Source organism: Gasterosteus aculeatus, chromosome 1, assembly GCF_964276395.1.
Source record: "Gasterosteus aculeatus chromosome 1, fGasAcu3.hap1.1, whole genome shotgun sequence".
Taxonomy (NCBI): Eukaryota; Metazoa; Chordata; class Actinopteri; order Perciformes; family Gasterosteidae; genus Gasterosteus; species Gasterosteus aculeatus.
The window spans coordinates 6,631,705-6,653,497 of NC_135688.1; the positions used below are offsets into that span (position 1 = coordinate 6,631,705).

Here is a 21,793-nt window from a genome sequence, read left to right on the forward strand (position 1 = left end):
AAATGTAGTCCGATACCACAGCGTGAGACGTCTTTATGTTACACAGCTTCGCCTTTGAAGAAAAACAGATGCTTTAACAAATGTTTAGGGCCAGTTCAATGAAGCGCACTGACGCACGCTGGTTTCGAACCCTGGAACACGCAGAGCCTCCTGTGTTTCTCCGTGCGTGTGCTTCTACTGCTTGTTCATGAACTTCCTGTCCCCTGCAGACGCCTGACGGGGTTTTAAAGGGTCACCACATCAAAGCCGAACTCGCTGCCCCTCCTGGGGTCATGCCGATGGTGGAGCAGGTTCTGAGACGTCCACCTGTGGGCCTCCTCCCCGCCTCCAACCACAGAACAGTGAAGGTAAACGGGGATGACAAAGCAAAGCCCCACCACCTCTTTTACCTGTTACGGAAAGTCCGTTGAGATAAGACGTGGCGTCTTTATCGTAAGAATGTGGCAGAACCGATTCCACTGATTTCCCAGATAAGAAGGAAGCCCTGAGAACCGCACCACAGAACGCGGAAATACCTTCCCACTGCAAATGCCTGTGTGATGATGAGGGGAATGTGTTTGAAGGGAGTTTCAGTGAAAATAAGTCATGATCGTGTTGTCAGTCAAGGACAGTTTACCCCAGGTCGCTCAAAATCCCCCTCAATCACAGAAGTGGAAACGATTGGCCTGAAGAACAGAGCCTCTGACATCTGTATCAAATTGATGAAGGATCAGAACATCCTGAGTGTTCAGTCCTGCGTCTTCCCTTCCTCACACGCAGAGAACAACAGGTGATCTCAATAACCCTGCGATCGTCTCAGGGAATTCCACCGTCCAGCTCAAAGCAAATGGGGAAAGTTACTGACAGCGAGTGAGATTGAGGGGCTGCTGCAGCTACACGAGAAATGTTTGTGCTTTTCTGGCTCTGCGCCTTAGTTTGATTCCACTGTGGGATCATTGCGTTCAACGTTTACAGATTGTTGGTAATTGGCGGTGCAGATTTCCCCTCAAAGGACTTAGTATATGGAGTTGTTAATATTTTACGGCACACCACAGTTCCACTGCCTCTCTGGAGGCACCAAATAACAAGGAGATGGTTAATGGTGAATTTTTACTGCTGTTTTATTTGTGTGTGTGGTTTTTGGTTTCTCTCTTTCGCTGGACAGATACTCCGGGGCTGTTGGCTCGTACTGTCTGTTCCTCTTGTAGTTGCTTTTTTTTTTCTTTTGGTAAACATTCTCAATATAAAACCAATTGTGGCATTGAGCCACACGCTGTGGCTAAAGCCAAAGTGAAGCATCCCAGAGCAAACCAGAGCTAACGTGGCCCAGGAGGTTACCTACGGGCCTCAAGCTCACTATTTCTGGCAAACGTTTGCCGAAATTGCTCAGGATCTCTGGCTTTGGATGTCGAGACCTCGTTATCTTACTGAGGGAAAAACACAGCGTTTTAGGTGAGAAAAGTTGGTTTATTTGGTACATTTTACAAAGGAGGCGTATTATAAAAGTAGAATTATTTAAATGAATACAAGCCAAATTAGAATAATATTACTTTGACTTGAACCAAACATTACATTTGAGTTGTATACATTAGAAGTAATTGAATAATGAACTTTGGTGGGACTTTGGTACGTTAAAGATATATATATTACAACACCAAGACCACCTGTTTTATCTGAAGTACCACATTCTGTGTGCCGACTTCAAGAACCAAGACAAATCTGTGCTGTTAGTTAATTCATTTTATCAATTTTACTTGCAGAATTTTTTTTTGTGTGTCACTTAGATCAAATTTTAGTTACACTTGTGTCAGTCAGTCATCAAGTGTTATGTTATTGATGATATAACTTACACCTTTAATTTATGGTTCATTCACGGTTTCATTTATGTTCGCGAAAGTAGAAGTTTGACTTCAAGCCGACACATTTGTGTTACTTAACATTCAATGTACACACGTTAAACAACTTAAGACATTTATATTTTTGAGCACAATGCATTGAGTTGTGTTGTAATATTTCTGAGTAATATATTCAGACCAACGTATCCTTCTTTTGATATTGGGCTTCTTCCCGTCCTCACACCAACAGGGATCACCGGTTCTTGCCGGTTCTTTGGCTCACGCGGAGCCGCCGTGCAGCCTGTAGGACGCCGCGCCGGTCGGCGGTGCAAAGGGAGGAGGGTTGGACTCGGTGTGACGAGTCGACGACGAGGGGAATCTGTGCGGGGCGGCCGTCCCTTCTGCTGGAGGGAAATACACGGTGGCTCGCTGGACCGGCGGGAAAGGACGGAGGGGACAAAGAAGGACCTCGGGTCAGACGTCTTTGTGTGAGCGGGAAACTAAACTGATTCTCAGACAAAAAGCTTGTTTAAAACAGACTTTGTGTTGGCAAAAATTAAACACGAACAGACTAATTTAACTATTTATTATAACTTACTTTTCTTTCTTTTTTTTAAACCTGACTCAAGAGCTTTTCTACAAGCCTTTGAATAAGTTGATCAGATGTGGGTGGTCACCTAGCAGCTTGACTGCTTTTGGTCTGCAGCGACTGCAGGGCGACTACACATGTGTTAAGTCAGAGATCAAACTGGACCACACACATGTATGTTAAAGTAAGGGCATCTGTTGTGCGCGTGCGTGTGTGTTGACCGCACACTGACCGGGTGGAGCTGGTGGACTGGGTGTGCGTCGGAGTCTGTCAGCAGAGGAGCCGTCGGAGAGGATGCTGTCCTCTCAAAAGGATCCAGCGCAGGGCTGCTGCTCCCCTGACACACACACACACACACACACACACACCATGTTATCACAAGTAGGCGGAAATGTGCTCTGGTGTACAATAAAAGAAATAGTAAATCAAAAAGATGGTTCAGATCTTGGAGCGTCTGCCTACACGTTACACGCACAAAATACACAACCGGTGTAGTTGTCGAGGTGATCGTTATCCAGCCACAGGGACGCAGCACAAATTCTTCCCGTCAAAACCCCTTTGATTCATTGGTCCCCCGCGGTGGTTCTGATCCTCACATGGGTGGTCTGTCTGCTAAATGCAAAGCTGCAAGTCTGTCCGTCTGTCTTTGATTGAATCTAGTGTACACATACGGGGGGGGGGTGCATGTAAAACATCTGCAATCTGTAATTTGTGTTAATGTAAGATAAATATAATGTCATCAATGTGCATTAACAAGCGTTAATTTGTCTAATTTGCAGATCTCGGCTGATACAGATGTGGAAACCTCTGGGGTTTACAGAGCATCTGTTCAGCGATGTTTCTTAACGACAAGAAAGAATGTGTCAAAGGCCGAATTTTGAGCGTGCTGCTTCGCCGGGACTTTTCAGTGTAGAGGAATCTTCTCAGGAGGCAGTTGTGTGTCATCAGTGTAACTTTAAACCAGCAAGTGGATTAATTTCTGTCCCGTAATTTAGAAACAAAGATTTAAAAAAAGATTTCAGTAATTTGAGATTTGATTCGATTTCTGAATCTTCGCTCAGATCTGCAAAGGCGAATTAGGTTGTTTGTTTGCACTCGTTCAGTGACCAGAGAGAGAAAAGGAATTCACAGGATTCATCTTTTCACATCTAAAGGCTCGATTTAAACGATTATTTCACCCAAACCAGAGTTGGTGACTGTTGGAACGGTGGAAAGACACACAGACGGTCGTGATGCGTTTTACTGTTTTCTGTGAATGAAGAGCTACTGTTGCTGTTTCTGTCAATGGAGATGTGTTAGCTCTGAAAGTACCGTTTTATAATTTTATGCTTTGTGTATTTAGACAATGTTTCTCAGTTGAGAGTTTCTGGAATAATTGCTTTGAAAGGAGTAATTCATGGATTCTCTCTTCCCTCCGTTGTCTGATCAATAAGACCGGTCAAATTTTTTTGGGAGAAGCAGCAAACGGAGACGGGACCATTCTGAGTGATTCCCCCCAAACTGTCATAATTGATCATTTGAATTTAGCCGCCCCGTATCTCTGAAGGTGGAAAGCTCAGCTTTCCCTGCGATTCACCTCTTTACTCGATCCGTTATCTCAGTGAAAACACTCAAACTAAGATATTCGCTGACACTAAATAACCTGTGAAACAATCTGCGGCCTCCTGCTACCAATTATGTGATTTATATGTCCACTAAATGGCTCAAAATGATATGCGGATTGATTAGGGTCAAGCAATAGGTTTTTTTTTAACGGATGACTTAAATTGACGGATATGCTGAATACTTAAAATAATAGCTCAGACATGCAGGTTTTAGCCTTTGTGCTTTAGACTTTGAGTCTATGTTCTATTTGCTTTTCAGTTTCAATGTATTCTTCTGTTCAAACCGTACAGTTGATCTGTGATTTCTCTTTTAGAAAGAATTAATTGTTGTTGTTTTTTGTTGGTACATTCTTTGCAGTGAATGACAACCACATTTCCCAACAGGAAGGATTCTGCACGGAGGAAATAAGCTATAAACAAGCGCCAATTGTGCGTGAGCTTAGCTTAGCATGAATCTGCTTCCAGGCTAAACATTAAACATTAAAATGGAAATGTTCAAATACAACTGACCCACATTTAGTTTTAAAAGCTTCTGCTTTAATTAGTTTCAGAGTCAATTAGCGTTAATTAAAGGTAGAAAATCGTCACATTTGTTATTGTTTCCTTTTGGTTCATAGGTGATAGATACTTTTGTGCAGATAAAGTCCCCCTGGGAGTTGAATGCTGTTGATTAAGTGCCGAATGCACTGTGTTCCTAATGAACGTGTGTCTGAGTCTGTGTCTCACCAGGTCTTTGACGCTTCCCAGCACCGCTGTGGTGGCGATGCCTGCGAAGAAGGCCACGAGGTTCAGGCCGGCGAGGGTCCAGATTAAAACGTACAGCGTGAAAACGTCCTCACAGCTCCCAACTCCTGCAAACTCGTAGTAGTTGCTGAGGTATCCTCCGCTGCGGAGCGAAACAGCAGCTCCGTTCAGCACCGATGATTTTCAGTTTGAACGGAGACGTGAACACAGGGACATGATTGTCTCACTTGGCGCAGTCGTACAGGTCGCAGCAGTAGCAGGTCCCGCTTTTCACCGTCAGGCTGCAGGACTCCGTTGGACTCCAACACGACACCTGAAGGAGGTAAACAAGTTCCACACATGTCACCGTTTACCTGCAAATACAACACAGACGAGTGTAGACCAACCTTCCCGTTGGAGACGGATTAGTCCAGTAGTAATGTGTTTTTATGTCAACAAAATGGACCAAAAACCCTGAAGAAGATTATAATAATAATGGAAATGAATTAGAATCAAGCTAAATCAAAGGCACTGAACTAAATAAAAATCTGGTTTGAATTCAAAACAAACACCTATTTATTAAGTTAATTTATAAGATGCATACAGGAAAGCATACATTGCATCTTTGAGTGGGAAAACAGCACTAAATGGAAATGCTGTTGCCCGTTCGTGTGCGTCTTTACTCACAGAGGTGTAGAAGTTCTCGTAGACGAAGCTGCCACCGCTGCTGTAATACTGACATCTCTGTGCCTTCAGGGGACGCATGTCCTGGCAGGGAGTTAATATAAGAGGACATATAATCCACAGGACGTTAAACCAACACCATACATCTCTATTGAGGATTAAAAAAAGGCCGTTGCAGTACTGTGAAAATAAACCACAACTCTGGAAACATAATAGTTTTAGCATTGATTAAACGTCACGGGTCTATTTCATAAGACGTATCTGCATCCAGCGATGAGGTTGCAGATCCGGCTGCCGCCTCCACGTGTAGATATAAAGGGCTGAATCTAAGGTAACGAACACACAGCCTTTCTTATCTTCAGCTGAAAATACCCTGAATAAAAGAGTAAATGATGAAATGAGGTGTTGTGTTGGGGTCCGGGTGACGCTGTTATTGTCTCCATTACATCCCGGTGTTAATGATGTTCATCTGATGGAGTCCACGTATAATGAATAATACATATCTGTGATCCAACATTTTTTGAAATCGTAGTCTGTACCGTATGGTATGAAAAGGAAAACAGACACGGGGAACAAATAATACACCATATCTGGTTTTAGATAAGTTTATGTTGCTGCTTAATCTCTAGGGGAATATAATTCACTGCAATCTGAAGAGCCTCGGGGAAAGATTTACAAAGCATGATGACAGGAATTACCCCAACTTTGAGAATTTAATCCCAAAGCACTAATAACTCCTCTTTATACTGCAGGAACAACATAGCTATAATTGAACATTATATACTCTCTTTCTTCAGACTGAAAGCTCCATATACAAAATATCACAAGAAATAATGCCTATAAAATGTGAGCCATTCCACTTTATGGAAGAATATTTTTATTTCATTAAAGCCTGTCTGGTTTTAAATTAGAGGTTTGAAGCAGGAATGTAGCTTCTTTTTTTTCAACCTGTTAAATGCTCGCTGTCAATCAATCACACTCGATGTCGACGATATCGCGATATCGCGCACTAAGCCAAAGACAACCGCAGGTCCCGTAACACTTCTTCCCCGATGGGGCCTCTCGGTGGAATCCATCAGGTTTTTCTCACATCAGACTTTCACAACCTCGAATTCATGTGGTCGAAAAAACCAAGCCAGCTCGTCCTATAAAGGCCGAGCCGTTTCATTTCAGACGTGAAAATCAAATCAGTGGTCTGTTATTGATTCACAGTCCTCTGTCGCCGCGTTGAGTCATCAGTGACTCACCATGGTTAGCACGATGCAGACGCCGTCAATCACCAGGCACAGGAAAGAGGAGATGATCCCGAAACTGAGAAATACGATTGCAGCCGTCAGCTGGAGAAAGAAAAAAAGCATAAATAACAACACTTGGTTTTGTATTTGGGTAATTGAAGTAGAATTAAACAATAATGAAAATTGTAGCTGAGAAAAGTTTATTTTTACTTTCCAACTGAAGTGGTTTCGTTGGGTTTCGTGGTTTCTGTTTTCCACGCAGCATTTATCAACCTTTTTACAGCATTGCTTTGGTCTTTAAATAACTTTAAAGCGTCTGCTCTAAAATCTACAAAGACATGTGAACTAGAAGGGCAGTCAGAGAATTCAACCCCCCCTGTGCACCCCTCCATACACTCGTTACCTGTTCTTACCCAGAAATAAGGCCTCAAACAGCCTGGCACCTAAATGCATGTATCATGTATTGATCTGGTGTGACCTCTGGACAATTAAAATGCCCTGCCGGAGCCCTGCAGGTTTTACGGTTTGTGAGCGGGTTGATCGAGCTGTTTGCTATTTGAGCAACAACAGTGTGGAAATGTTTGATATACCTTTTTATTTACACCGTTCACATTCCTGTTCATCTGATCTAGTTCATTATATTGTCGTTAGTTCCTCATGTAGCCTTACTCTCCATCTTTCATACGGATCCACAGCGCTAAAGGCCTCGTATCAGAGATGCAATGTGATCGTCCTCTTTGTTTAAACTCTGACTCCTCCAAGGGATAATGTTATTCCTGCCTATGAGAGCAAAAAAACAGAGATATGTGACCATAAAGAGTCCAAAAAAAGACTCCGGGGTTCTTGCACTCTTTCAATAATCACAATATCAATTTACCACCACCTGGAAAGTTCATTTGTTCATTGGTGCAAGACATTTAGTATAAAACATGAGAAAGTTTGCTTCAATTCGATTTCACGCCACAGTGAAAAAGATAAAAAGTTTAAAAAGGTGACACCAAATCCAAGAACTGCCGGCGCTGTCAAGGAAGCAATAGAAGTCTTGTTTGTGAATTCCACGATGTCCCTTTAGAACAGTACAATCTGCTGTTTTTGACGTTTCTGGTATGATGGATGAAACGTGAGAGGAGTAAAGAAACATAAATCAAGAATGGTGCTCTGTCATGAACTGTCAAACCAAATCTAGCACTGGTGTTTGACTCCGTGCCCATAAAAAGTTTGACATTAGGTCACATAGGCACGGACGGGTTTACTGCTACAGTAAAACAAGATTGAATCCGATGATTTATAAATTGATGATCGGAAAAGTGTTTCTAGAATACTGACTGACAGCTGTGAGTAAATGCCTTCTAGAATTGGCCAAAACCATGTAGGATTGTGTCCTACTAAAGAGATCAGATATAGAAACATGTATTTTGTGAAGTTGCTCAGATGCGGACACTGATATCGGTCCGATTCAGACTCAGTTCGGATCCGTACTCGCTATCGGCCGTTACCCGGAGGAAGCTCAGGAATGCCTGTCAGTATTGGCACGGCGCTATTGGTGTTGGTTTTGGCATCTTTGTAGAAATCTCATTTGAACTGTTGATCTGTGCCAAAATAAGCCAGTAAAAGCTATGAGATGCACATGAAATGTGTGTGTATTTGACACACAAGATGTGCTGCATTGAGGAAGAGCTAATTAACCGTTGGACAGTTTATTGATGGGGAAACATTTTGTAGCGCGGCCATACTAGCAGTTTAAGCTTATCGATCTCTTACAATGAGGACCCTGGGAACGCTACACCTCAAACATCTGGCTTCCACTGAGTGAGCCAGTGCCAGAATGTGCTTGTCTTAACTGGAGCCACCCTGCAGAAAAATAAAGTTATTCATGTTGAGTGGGAACTAACAGGATCAGTGGTTTTCGTCCCTCGCTGACCTATTTCAAAAAGCCTGAGACGACGTAAAGGAGAACCGCATCCTCCTCATTGATGTAATTCAAAACTCTGCTACTTGCAGAGCCGCTCGGCTGGTCACCATGTAAACAAACGTGCTCCTGGCCGAAACACGTGACTTTGTTGGGGCTTGGTGTGCACAGGGAAAAGCTTGGGAAGAGTTATGAGGGAGGATGTATGTACAACAACATACCAGCTGTTTGCGGTTTTCTTCCAGGAGGAGTCCCAAAAGTCCCAGGAACGATCCCAGGGTGAGCTGTAAAGCAAATAATGTAATGACCACAGCCATTGGGTTATGCAAAAATAAAGAAATTGTTCATTCACATAAGGATATCCACTATTTGTTATGATTTACTTGTCTCTCAAAGGATATATATATGTATGCAAGATATGAAGTGAATAGATGTAGTGATTCTGATGGATTGCCATTGACTTCCCATTATGTTCATCCAGTTTCAAATAAAAAGAGAACTTTGATTCTCGGGTATTGAAGAACGCAGCTGGATGTCTGACAAGCACAGATTGGTCAGTTATTACATTTACAGCCCGCCTAAAGGGATTTCTGTCACAGGACTAGAAAGCAAAGTATTTGGCCGGCGCTCCGAGACTAAAGCTTTGCAGCTGAAATTCCATAACTGCTAAAAAACTCCCACCTTGTGTACTGGAAGCTGCTTTGCCAAATCTGTCATCTCGGTGTAACTCAGCAGAATAACAAACATCGGAGGGGGGAGGAAGGGGGGAGGGGGGGGGGGGTGGCATCCAGAGACAAATCAAGAACTTACAATAACTCCGGAGACGTAGCCGGACACGTTCAGGCTCTCCGTCCGGGTCGTTGTGTAGACTCCCAGCACCACCAGCAGCAGGGAGAGACTGAGCATGCCCAGTACCAGCCACAGAGCTCCCCTCACCCTCCCCATCACCTCTGACCCCACAGAGGAGAGAGACACGCGTGTTACACGGCACAGCGCTCGCTCCATTAAGTCCAACGGAAAAGACTTGGCCGCTTTCTACCTGCATATTTTTAGCTCGATGTAAATGCCAAACAAGACCAATCTAATTGAATTGAACCTAATTTAACTTTTAAATCCTGTGTCTCCTTCTTGTTCTCTTCAAATGTCATGAATGTTTGCAATCCAGCATATTGGAGGAAAACAACGTGAATAATAACAATGTTTAATGTATCCAACAAACAAACTTTAACCCTCAGACTTTTTAAATCATAAAATGTCTTTCTTGCGTTACTAAACGACAGGATTCATTTCTAAACACAACGTGGTTAAACAGTAACACGTGCAGCCATGTAAGAAGGACAACATCCATTCGGGGGAAGAAACATCTAAACATGTGATTGTATTCATCACTCTAAAGTAATATAATGAGCAACCAGTAAACACGATGAACGATGACACCGTTGAGCTTTTATAATGAACTTAGTGTGGGTGAGTACGGTCACACAATACAGTTTGTATAGAATATAAAATGTGTCACCATTTGTTTTACTTGTTTATGGGTGTCAAAAGTGTATGCATAAACTATTTATATAGTTTTTTTACACTACTTAGGTCAAGTCATCAAAGTGGTCACTATGCAAAAAGACTCATTTCAGCTTTTTATACTACAAAACTACAAAAACAATCTATTAGTTGATTTAGAGTTTGTATTATTCGGGATCTACAAAGTTCTAGGAAAAATGTAGTGGAGCAAAAGCTACAACACTTGAAACGTATTGTAGAAGCATAAAAGTTTCACATAAATACAGTACTTGAATGAAAGTAGCTCATTCCACCACTGCTGGTTGAGCTTTGTTTGTTCATACAATCAATCCAATGTCAACTTAACGTGTTTTTAACATCTACGTCCTAAAACACAATTATTGATTTGGATTCTTTGGCCAAGATTGAAAAGAACAAAGACTTCAATGCCAGAATGTCAACAGTCCCACAGATGATTATGGCATTAAGGTAACACATAATAAGCAGCTGCGAGTGTAACTGTCCATCGGTTACCTGATGCCCGGCTCTTTGTCTCTGGTTTGTCCCGGCCCGTCGCTCCCTTGGTCCTTGCAGTCATGACTGATCCCCTCTCAGGTCTGGGTCCAGTTCAGGTTTCAGTCCGGGCTCACAAACCTTCTCTCACAGCTCGATGAAGCCTGAGTAGTAGTGGATGTCTACTTCACTGCAGCTCTGTGCAGCTCTGTGTGCTGTCTGAGCGAGATGCTCTCAGGCCTGTGCTGCATTCAAGGACAGTCGGAAACTGTGCTGCTGTCAAGATACTTACGATTCATGATGCAATTATTAGCATTCTTTTTGAATAATAAAACAGAGGTTGTGGGCTGAATGAGCTGCTACAGAAGATTGAGAAGGAGAACACGTGCAGATGTTTATCAGTGCAAGTTGCCCATGGCCCCAGTTGAACTTGTCTCTATGAAATGTTATTCACCTCTCTTTGCTCTCACATCTTTGTTTAAACTGGTTAATTTGGAAATAGACAACAAGCAAGCACAGAAGTGAAATCATAAAAACCTTAAACCGGGGTTTAGCGGTGCATGCGCCTGCAGATTTCTCACAAATGCGGCAGTAATTTCAATCGCCCCCATCTCGTCCATTCATGTATGATTTAATACATACAGACATCTCAATCCTCAAGGTTATCAGTCAATCAAAAGCCAGGTGGATGCAGTTACAAGAAACTGGGAACAGATAGGAAAATTGACTGTGCAATAGGTTACTCCTTTTTTTTACTCTGAGCAGACAGGTTAACAAATAGAGATAAGAGGACTCAGCTCCACTAAGCCCCAGTTCCAGATGTTGAAAAATGGTTTACATGTGCAGTGATTGTATGGAATAAATTCAATGTGGTCTAGCTCAAACTACTTTGGGTTCCAGTTGTTCTTCTCAAATAAAAAGTGTCTTTAAAAAATATACGGTTTTAATCTATTTACGTTTTCCTAAATCTCTGAATAAATGCAATTGGGATTGACGTGTAAAGCGTTATAAAATCTAGTTCATCTTTGTCTGGTGCAAACGGTCTGTACTTTGGAAGATAAGCTTCTCGCAGCCATGTGACTTTTGTCTTAACACATAAAACATGCATGTTGAACTGGGTTGAATTTTCAAGCAAAAAAGCAAAAACTCATTCCTTTTTCATTTACAGCGGCACTTACTCTGATGGCTTTTACATGCAGAGGCGCCCTTGAAGAGGATTCACATTGATTAACTGAAAAAGAAAAAGTACGGCATGAACATAAGTTTATATAATAAACTCACGTACAGTCTGACTTGTTAATCTGGGTTTGACTTGATGGTGATAATAGCACTTGATCCGACTAGTGAAGATTCTGCGTATGACTCCATGAATGAGGGTTGGTAAGACGAAGAAGACTTTAGCAGATGACGTGGAGGATACAATAATATGTTTTGAGAATGCACGGTGACAACAGGGTGTCGGTGTTCAGCATCAGGAGCTTCCTGGGAGGCGAGCGGGACGCCCTGAGGATGGTCTACACTCAGTTACCCAAGCTGAAAAGAGTCTGCTCCCTCGACCTCCGATCTACCCCTCTGAGCAGGTAAGAGCAGAGAGGCACAGGTGGAATTGGGGGGAAAGAAGTGAGGAATCAACACTCTTGACTGGTATTGTAAGCATTGCTCCAATTTTGCAAAGAAAGGTGCCTCCTTTCATCATCAAACAGATAATAGCTATGTGAACCACTTTCTACACAACATAATTGTTTCTCTATTTATTATTTTACATAATTTATTTTAATAATTCAAATTTGTATAATACGTTTTTACCAGAGGTACAGTATGATAACAATTAATGACATTAACAAAAGCTTTAATCGAGTTTACGGGTTATTCAAAAATTATTTTTGTTGTTTAGTGTCGGTGCTTATAACAGAGAGGAAAAGGAAGTCATTTTACCATCAACAAACGTCTGAGTGATTCTCATCATAATATTTTAAGAGAAGAAAGGGGGCTGACACCCCTGGGAAGGAGTAAGTGACATCAACTGGTGCTAAACAGATAAGTTAACTTTACATATACGGACAATATGAATCCATTATTTATAATATAATTAGCATTATTGGAGATTTAATAAAAAGGGTATAATCCCTGTATGGTTGTTCCAGAATGATTAATAATGTGTTTTTAGGTTTTGTGGGGCAGGACTAGATTTTTTGCATTCCTTGAGAACTAAGTGTGAAAATAAACCCACAAACATCTGGATTTTGTGAGGGAACAGTTTCAGTCGCCGTATGTATCCTTGAGACAAATGATTGCAGCAGTCTCTGGTATTTAATGTTTTTACCTGTGATCTGTAGTGTTGAAAACATGACAGTGAGGACAGGCTCTCTTGGTGAGCTTATACGGGGAAATACTGGGCGATGAGTGTTGAAGCTAATGTATAATAGACCACCAAGGTGTTTTTTGCAAACAAGACATTTGGGAAGATTAATATGAGATATGTCTATTTCTGACAAATGTAGAATGAAGGATACATCATAGCAGGAATACATTACATACCCTGGACACCATCTGCATATCATATCATAATTAAATACTTTCCCTGTGTGACAGAATAAAAAAAACACACATAATAATACAAGTATTACTAGTTATTCCCCAAGTGAATGAAAAAAATGCTCTATATTCCCCTCACGGGTTTCGTTATTATTCTGAAATAATAAGAATACATTTATGTAAAAAAAAAGCAAAAAAGCAGACTTCAATTCCTGGAGAACAGCGCCATCTTTTGTTGCTATGGAGAAATTATGCTTTCCGCACAAGCTAGCATTAGCACAAGCGTCCACATATCGGGGACGTCCATTTTGTTTAGCCTAGCTAGCCTGGCTAACGTCGCATTACCGGCTGCAGAGATGGATGACGGCGACGAGCCGGGGATAGTTCTCTCCCACAACTCTTCTTCAGGCTCCAAGTCGAGCGGGGACAAGATGTTTTCCCTCAAGAAGTGGAACGCGGTAGCTATGTGGAGCTGGGACGTCGAGTGTGATACGTGTGCTATTTGTCGGGTACAAGTGATGGGTGAGTCCGAGGAGGAGACGCTGTTGGTCCGCTAGCTATGCTGGGGCACCGGCTAACGGAGCTAACCCAGCTAACGGAGCTAACCTGACCGAAGTTGGCATACTTAGCTGTAACATCTTTGTCTTTATTTTCAGACGCGTGTCTGCGGTGCCAGGCGGAAAACAAACAGGAGGACTGTGTCGGTAAGACATTGTCGGCCATTAAGCACGCTGTAGGAACGTTAATGGAGAAAGAAACACTTGGTTTCAGATGGCAAGCTAATCCCAGAAGCTAACATTAGCTAGTTCGCAGTAGCTGTCATATGAAGCTACGAGGCCAGTTAGTGGGAGGTTTTATTTTAGTATTCGTGTGTGAAGCCAAATGACTCTCACGAGGATGACAAGGGAATTTATGTAATTTTATTTTTTGGAAGAAAAAGCACATTTAACTTAAGCAAATTACCTTCTGGCAGATTGTTTAGCTAACGTTAAATTGTTAACAGCTGAACGTTGTAACGTTAGATATACATTTTAACAGTAACGTTGGGTAAAATTAAAACGCACACGCCGTGTATCTGCTCCCTGCGTTTGTCATAGTTTGAGACTAGTAAATGCCATGTTATATTGTTTGACTCAGAAGCATGACATATATGGCAATGATGTTAATAATGAGATCAGTCTTAATGCATTAAAAAGTCACAGATTGCCTTTAGACAGTATGTTACACCCCCATCAAAATAAACACAGTTGTATTTTAATAAATCTGTGTAACTTAAGCTGTACCCTTTTATTTACACTCGCCTTATGTCTTCTATCTTCATCTCCTTTCAGTTGTATGGGGCGAGTGCAACCACTCCTTCCATAACTGCTGCATGTCCCTTTGGGTGAAGCAGAACAACCGCTGCCCCCTCTGCCAACAGGACTGGGTGGTTCAGAGAATCGGCAAATAAGCTCCCAGTCCGGGCGGCCCCGGGTTTCCAACGACACCTTTTGTGCACCCGAAAGTGGTGACAGACCTGACAGTGATCACTGCGGCGTCCTGTGCAGAGAGCCACTGACCCCCACAACTGTCGTCCTTCTTATGAATGAATGAATGAATGAATGAATGAATGTATGTATGCATGCATGAATGCATGTTCCAGTAGTCCTGGTTCCCAAGTTGGAAGGTGGACTAAATTAAAGCAGATTTGTTGTTCACTGATGGGTGGATGTGGCTCAGGACCTATCGTGAAGAGAAGAAGTAACCTCGTTACGGTGTTTGGTCACATGTTAACTTGACATTACTGTCTGTGGTGGTGTTCAGAAGATCCTGAATATGTGTCTTTTTAAATAATAAAGAACTGTATATAGCTGTACACATGGGTTCTTTCAACCAGTCATTTGGACACACACCAGTAATTCATATGAAATGGAAATTTTTCAAATATTTTATAGCCTGTTCAAAAGCTCCGGAATGGCAGAGCTTAGGAAGTTTAAGTTAATGCCCATCCCCCCATTTGAACATATGGCCTTTTAGAATACTTCCAACATCTAGAGACTTCACAGTGATTTAGCAAACCAAAATGAATGTCCAGTTAAAGGACGGAGCCCAAAGTCCTTGATTTACCTTAATGCCATAAGTACCTTTGGAGTCTGCGTGAACCACCTGGAAGCCGCTCTCCCTCTGGTACATGCATGGGGATGTTGGCCGTGTTTCAGCTTCACGCTTACCGATTAAAGTTCTGTAAGATGTAACTAAGAACATTTACTCAAGTACTTGTCCTTAACTGCCGGGTCATGAATCAGGAAACAATTCAAATAATAAATATAAAGTAGTAAGACTTTTTTGCAAATACTTTTGCTTTCTATAAAGTACTGCTAGCTGCTAATTCTCTAGTTTGCACATTGATATATTGCTACTTTTAGTTAATTAAGAGATCTGACAACTTCTTCCTCCACTACAAATCGGTTAACCCAATGGGTGGAATGATTAACTCTACTTTTAATACCAAAAAAAGTTCAACATTATACAAATGTTTTGCAGATTTAGAATCATCTGCCAAATACCAATCAATCTTTTGGTCTAAAACCCCTTTTTTTTTTAAAAGAGCAATGGTGATGTAAACAAATACCTCTTTTTGTCTAAAAGACAGATATTTAACTCAAATATAGTGTGGCAAGAAAAAGCAGAACATTCTCACATTTGGAACTTGGAACAGTCAAATATTTGTTTTCCCTTGAAAATGTATTTTGAATTATTATTATTATATATTATTTAAATTACCGCTCATTTAGTGATGCCTTCACTTTCCTTCCTGTAATAAGCAACAAAGCGTGCGTACATACACTCAAACAGCCCTCTCAGTGCCTTATTTATCTCTCAACAGGCTACGATCCGCCATAAGTTGTTAGGACCAGAATCTGCCACCTCATCGTCTCACGCTGGCAGCCCAAATACAGCTCACAGACACTCTGCATCTGCTAAAAATAGATAAGCCCAAAGCCTCTTAAGTTCAAACCACGTAAGTTGCTCTTCCTTAGTGCCGCCGCAGAATAAGCACGTAAAGACACTTAGCTAACAGGACATCCCAGAAGGACAGTGGTCCTCTCACTGCTGCGAGAGGCGCAGGTGGGAGGATGTTCAGGATGCAGGTGCTGCTCAGCTGGGCCTGGACCCTGCAGACGGACCAGCTGTGGTGTTGGAGACGGTCGGGCCCGGCTGCCCGCGACGCAGGAGGCCTCTAACATGGGGGAGCTGCTGGGACTGAACAGCCTGGTGGCCAACACGGCCTACCTGACGGCTCAGCACACCGACCGGGACGAGCTGAGGAAACTCAGGCCCCCGCTGACGCTGCCCAAACCAAAGATGTCCTCCGCTCTCCGGACGGCGGTGGGGAGGAAGTACGAGTCGCTGTGTGAGCGACAGCCCATCGGGAGAAAGCTGTTCCAGCAGTTCCTCCGGGCCTGTAACCCGCAGTACAGGGTCGCCGCCGAGTTCCTGGAGGAGCTGAGCGACTGGTGCTTTGCTGAAGATGACGCCAGAGAGGCGGCCAAGCAAAGGATCCTCGCCAAGTTCTGTCAACCTGAGTCCGGCAGCTTTCTCTCGTATCTCACGGGAGAGGCGGCTGAAAGATGCAAGAGATTGTCAGACAAAGACTTTGAAATGACATCCGACCAGATGAGAGAAGACACTACAGACTTCCTGAGGGGGAAGCCTTTCTCCGAGTATCTGAATAGCCCCTTTTTTTATAGGTTCTTGCAGTGGAAGGAGTACGAGAAGCAGAAGATCAGCGACAGATACTTTCATGAGTTCAGGACGTTGGGTAGAGGTGGCTTTGGCGCGGTATGTGGCAGAAATCCCACCATCTAAATAGTCTTTTTTTATGAAGTCTGACGTAATGTTCCTTGTTGCTTCCCCATCCAGGTGTGTGCGGTGCAGGTGAAACAGACGGGCCAGATGTACGCCTGCAAGAAGCTGAACAAGAGGTGCTTGAAGAAGGAATCTGGCGAGGAGATGGCCCTCGTGGAGAAGCAGATCCTGGAGAAGGTCAACAGTCTATTCGTTGTGAACCTTGCTTACGCTTACGACAACAAGACTCACCTGTGCATGGTCATGGACCTCATGAACGGCGGCGACCTCGGGTTCCACATCTACAAGCTCGGGGAGCGGGGCATCCGAATGGAGCGCGTTGTCTACTACGTGGCCCAGATAACCACCGGGCTTCTCCACCTGCACTCCATGGACATCGTGTACCGCGATATGAAGCCCGACAACGTGCTGCTGGATGCCAGGGGACAGTGTCGGCTCTCGGACCTTGGACTGGCCGTGGAGCTGCCGAAAGGCAAAAAGGTGTGCCAGAAGGTTAGTGACAGACGCGCGCTGTGCAGCCGTTTGCAGTGAGAGGCCCTTTGCAAAGTCACCCCGTGGTTTGTGCTCTTTATCCCTGATCATATGTAGCTACATATTATATATATATAAATGTACAAAAGACGGAGTAGAGCCTGTGAGCTTTAGCTGGTTGATCTTTGCTCTGCTGATGCCAGATATGGCCTCCACGTGTCCAAGCAGGTGAGTCAGGAGACTCACAGCGGGCCTGTGCTCACTATAGACCGGACAGAGACAGCGGTAATGCCAATGGAGGCGCTATTTGCCGTCAAAGTGTAACTGTATTTAAGTTGTAATTGTATTATTTTAGTCAGTGTTCAATCTTTTGATGGATGCCAGTCAAAGAAACATATTTAAGATGGTTTACCTCAAACATTTTAAACTGTAGGTACGAATGTTATAGTTAAACTACAGAATCTAACCCTGAGTACCAAACCCTCCCCACCTGTGCGTCGTCAGGCTGGTACGACTGGCTACATGGCGCCTGAGATTCTGAGGCAGGAGTACTACCGCACGTCCGTGGACTGGTGGGCCGTGGGCTGCAGCATCTACGAGATGGTGGCCGCCCGCCTGCCCTTCAAGGACTTCAGAGAGAAGGTGCAGAACGAGGAGGTGACTCGTCGCACTCTGGAGGACGAGTGCAAGTTTGAACACAAACACTTTGACGCTCCCACCCAGGACCTCGTCCGCCGCTTCCTCAAGAAGAAGCAGGCGCATCGCCTCGGGTGCCGGTGAGTAGAAAGCCAGATCTTCCCGAGCACAAATTGGTGGGATGAGGGTGATGCAGACAACTTATTCTTCACCCCGCTGTGATCACACTGCTTAAAGAAACCATGTGTACAATCAGGAAAGGCAATATCAGATCCATACATATGAGCTCTTTCACAGGAAGGTTCAATCGATTCTGCTGACTCAGGCTTTCGTAACCTAATCTTCTATCGTCGTCTCGTCATCGAACGTCTTCTGTTTCTCCCCCACAGTAACGGCGATGACCCACGAAACCACGCGTTTTTCAAGAGCATCAATTTCCGTCGCCTGGAGGCCGGCCTGCTGGAGCCCCCCTGGACGCCAAAACCTCACGTGGTGTACGCCAACGACACGGACACGTTCGGGGACGTCTCCGAGGTGGAGGATGTTAAGTTTGAGGCCAAAGATGAGAAATTCTACAAGCAGTTCAGCACGGGGGCGGTCCCCATCCGCTGGCAGAAGGAGATGATCGACACTGGGGTGTTCGACGAGCTGGACCAACCCAGACTGAACGGCCACAGCCGCGAGGCGGCGTGGGAGTCCAGGACGTGCGCTGTGTTGTAGCACTTTGCCCGCTCAACGCGTGCCACCTCCACAGCCGGGCTAAAACGAAAGCACACAAATGATCCGAGATTTGTTTTTTGTTTTTAATGCTACCAAAGTGCCTGGTGTCATGACAAAAGGGGCTCAGCTCAGGAACGTTTGCTCACGCATTCACTTGCCTTTTACCCTAATGCATTTTCTCCTGCCTCGGCGTCGTGCCCAGATGGAAACACACACTGACATCGCAACTGCTGCTAAATAGTTTGCCCTCAATTTCTGGTGAGGAAGCATGCGTAGTTTCCATTACATCATCCAGGAAATTTGGCAGGCAAGGGCTCACATGTGTTGGTGAACAAGCTGCATAATGGCCGCGTGTCAATTAGCAGCAGCATGATTATTACCAGTGTTTTTAAAAGATGTGCCTCATTGGTTGGAGGGACATAAATCCTTTGACCCGCGGGAGTGGACAGCGAAATGCGACCAGGGCGAGGTCGCTCAGTACCAAGAAGACCAAAGAGCTAATTGTGGACTTCAGGAAGAAAACTGGCACACACATCCCCATCCATATCAACGGGATGGAGGTTGAGCATGTCGCCAGCTTCAAGTTCCTGGGTGTCCACATCTCTGAGGACCTCTCTTGGACCCTCAACACTTCATCCCTGGTAAAGAAAGCACACCAGCGTCTCTTCTTCCTGAGGAGACTGAAGAAGGCCCATCTGTCTCCTCAGATTATAGAGAATTTCTGCCGCTGTACCATAGAGAGCATCCTTACAAACTGCATCTCAGTATGGTATGGCAGCTGCTCTGTCGCGGACCGTAAATCACTGCAGTGGGTGGTGAAAACTGCCCAACGCATCACCGGTTCCTCACTCCCCACCATTGAGGCTGTCCAGAGCAAGAGATGTCTGCGGAGGGCACGCAGCATCGAAAAGGACAGCTCTCACCCCAGCCACAGACTGTTTGCCCTCCTCCCCTCTAGGAAGCGCTACAGGGTGCTCCGTTCCCGGACCAGCAGGTTCAGGAACAGCTTCATCCCTGCGGCTGTCACTCTATTGAACTCTGCCCCCCCTGAACTCTGAACTCTGCCCCCCACCCCCACCCCCACACACATCTCCCTCAGTGACTGTACTTCCCCCCTCCACCCTGGCTTGACTGCCACACACCCTCCTCCAGCCACTGAACATTTGCACTGTTATTGTATATCCGTTTCTTACTGTTCATATTGCACAACTATTTCTTACTGTACATATCTATTTATTCACTTATTACACTTTACATATGCACACACTCTGCACTTTTTGCTATTTTGCACTTCTGGTTGGATGTTAAACTGCATTTCGTTGCCTCAGTACTTGTACTTTGTGCAATGACAATAAAGTTGAATCTAATCTAATCTTAAAGCAGATGTCCACCACTAAGTGCCGCCAAACTCCCACAAAGTGCGTTGAAACCCTCCCCCCCCCCCCCCCCCCCCCCCCCTGCACACATCATCCCCACTGTCTTGGCTGTGCCGCTCAGGTATTTACAAGCACCAGATGGCCAGTTTAGCCCTTACAATGGAATGAAGGACACGTTTAGTGGTCACACAACAAGCCCCAGATGTGTTCACGAGCCCCACACAACCTAAGAGAGATGTGTACTACTTAACGCTGAGCAGTAACAAACATCTATTTTGCTTTTACAGACTAGTTCCCGTGTCCAACAGCATGACAACAACTTCTGGTTCTGGAGTTCTGTGTCTTATTGTTGTTAATAAATATATTGTTTAGTTTGATTTTATCCAATGATGATTACGTGGAGAAGATTATTTTGTCATTTCAATGTTTTAAAGCTATTTCTACTTCACATTATAATGACCACCGAGATGAAAAAAGGGACATGTGACAACGGTCTCTGGCAAGACTCGTAATCTCAGCATCTTTTACCTGTAATAATCATAATTATTTTACCTTTGTGTCCTCAACTCAATGAACATTTACTGCAAAGCAGGTCATTGTTTTTTACTCATGCAATGAGCTCAATTGTTCGTACGTTACAGTGCCAATAATATTTTGTAATATCAAAATGTGAAATTTAATTTCATGATGATTTAACATTTTCTAACATTTCATGTGATCTTTTTGGCTTTTAAAGATTTCATATGTAGCTTTGTGACACTTTCATGCCTGTGCATGTGTTTTTTGACAAGTTGTTGTTGCCAAGGACCATATTTTTTATGAGATGTAATGCAAAATAAATAGAGCACATTTTGAAAAGAATTTCACTTAAGTTCAATAAAAAAATTCCATCTGCATCAGTGCTGAAATGATAACAAACTATAAATTTCTATTCTCAGCGAGGACATTCAACGTCATTTACAAACATCCAGGGTCAGTCAGGTTAATGGTCTCTTTATAGTAAACATTCACAATCACAGCATGACATCCCCCTTAATATTTGATCCTCATCTATCACTCGAGAACCTCAGACCCATTTAGGTAACGAGGGACAGATAAACATGTGATGTGCTAACTCCTGCGAGGGGCTGACCCCACAGGCCCGAGAAGTGGCTCCGTTCACGCTCGACTGTCATGAGATTAGAGGGTGGCTCAGACGGAAATCCAAGACGCAACCCGATCGTCGTCGGCTGCGGGTGGGAAGTCCACCGCGGACGACGTGGCGACAAGACAAGCCGGGCAGAAGGTCTCCAGGAACATGTTTCTACCAGGTGCCTACAAGCGCCTGCCAGGGTCCAGTTCCCCACGGGTCCACGCGGTAACACACGAGCTGCAAGAGCCGCTGTGCAGCACACACAAGACCTGCCCATATCATTTGCACTCATGCATGCAAAGATGTACTCACACACACACACATCTAGTCAAACACTCTCACTTACCCACACCAATCGCACACGCACACAATCGTGTTACTTTCGTGGAAGCAGGCATGGGGTTGGAGACATCAAAGCAGGACAGGGTGTAATTCGGTATCTGCGTTGGTTACATGCTCCGGATTCACATCAGAGGAATTTGCCACGCCGGCTCCGCCTGGCA

The 21,793-nt window shown here is 44.0% G+C and overlaps 3 protein-coding genes across 3 annotated transcripts; 2 read left to right on the forward strand and 1 right to left on the reverse strand.

Moving 5' to 3' along the window:
* Positions 1 to 1,425: 1,425 nt before the first annotated feature.
* Positions 1,426 to 11,857, reverse strand: LOC120824835 (transmembrane protein 255B). Its single transcript, XM_040185935.2, has 10 exons — positions 11,750 to 11,857; positions 10,593 to 10,816; positions 9,369 to 9,508; positions 8,780 to 8,842; positions 6,662 to 6,751; positions 5,418 to 5,498; positions 4,979 to 5,064; positions 4,734 to 4,893; positions 2,636 to 2,740; positions 1,426 to 2,243 (listed from the first exon to the last, which is right to left on the reverse strand). Exons 2-10 carry the CDS (start codon positions 10,654 to 10,656, stop codon positions 2,094 to 2,096), a joined length of 939 nt encoding a protein of 312 aa, XP_040041869.2. The 5' UTR covers positions 10,657 to 10,816; positions 11,750 to 11,857; the 3' UTR covers positions 1,426 to 2,093.
* Positions 11,858 to 13,158: 1,301 nt separating this feature from the next.
* On the forward strand, positions 13,159 to 14,961 carry rnf7 (ring finger protein 7). The gene is made up of 3 exons (XM_040185952.2): positions 13,159 to 13,628; positions 13,763 to 13,810; positions 14,438 to 14,961. The coding sequence occupies exons 1-3, from the start codon at positions 13,358 to 13,360 to the stop codon at positions 14,554 to 14,556; spliced, it is 438 nt and encodes a 145-aa protein (XP_040041886.2). The 5' UTR covers positions 13,159 to 13,357; the 3' UTR covers positions 14,557 to 14,961.
* A 372-nt stretch (positions 14,962 to 15,333) lies between these two features.
* Positions 15,334 to 21,016, forward strand: grk7b (G protein-coupled receptor kinase 7b). Its single transcript, XM_040185924.2, has 4 exons — positions 15,334 to 16,928; positions 17,010 to 17,447; positions 17,931 to 18,202; positions 18,452 to 21,016. The coding sequence occupies exons 1-4, from the start codon at positions 16,332 to 16,334 to the stop codon at positions 18,780 to 18,782; spliced, it is 1,638 nt and encodes a 545-aa protein (XP_040041858.1). The 5' UTR covers positions 15,334 to 16,331; the 3' UTR covers positions 18,783 to 21,016.
* Positions 21,017 to 21,793: the final 777 nt, after the last annotated feature.

Excerpts from the sequence above, each read along its gene's own strand:
- LOC120824835 (XM_040185935.2), bottom strand. The coding sequence starts at position 10,656 with ATGACTGCAAGGACCAAGGGAGCGACGGGCCGGGACAAACCAGAGACA. Across the intron at positions 8,843-9,368 it reads GCTACGTCTCCGGAGTTATT|CTCACCCTGGGATCGTTCCT; the intron begins GTAAGTTCTTGA and ends TTTGCTTTACAG. Across the intron at positions 5,065-5,417 it reads ACGAGAACTTCTACACCTCT|GTGTCGTGTTGGAGTCCAAC; the intron begins GTGAGTAAAGAC and ends TACCTCCTTCAG.
- rnf7 (XM_040185952.2), top strand. The coding sequence starts at position 13,358 with ATGCTTTCCGCACAAGCTAGCATTAGCACAAGCGTCCACATATCGGGG. Across the intron at positions 13,629-13,762 it reads TTGTCGGGTACAAGTGATGG|ACGCGTGTCTGCGGTGCCAG; the intron begins GTGAGTCCGAGG and ends CTTTATTTTCAG. Across the intron at positions 13,811-14,437 it reads CAAACAGGAGGACTGTGTCG|TTGTATGGGGCGAGTGCAAC; the intron begins GTAAGACATTGT and ends ATCTCCTTTCAG.
- grk7b (XM_040185924.2), top strand. The coding sequence starts at position 16,332 with ATGGGGGAGCTGCTGGGACTGAACAGCCTGGTGGCCAACACGGCCTAC. Across the intron at positions 16,929-17,009 it reads GTAGAGGTGGCTTTGGCGCG|GTGTGTGCGGTGCAGGTGAA; the intron begins GTATGTGGCAGA and ends TTCCCCATCCAG. Across the intron at positions 17,448-17,930 it reads GCAAAAAGGTGTGCCAGAAG|GCTGGTACGACTGGCTACAT; the intron begins GTTAGTGACAGA and ends GTGCGTCGTCAG.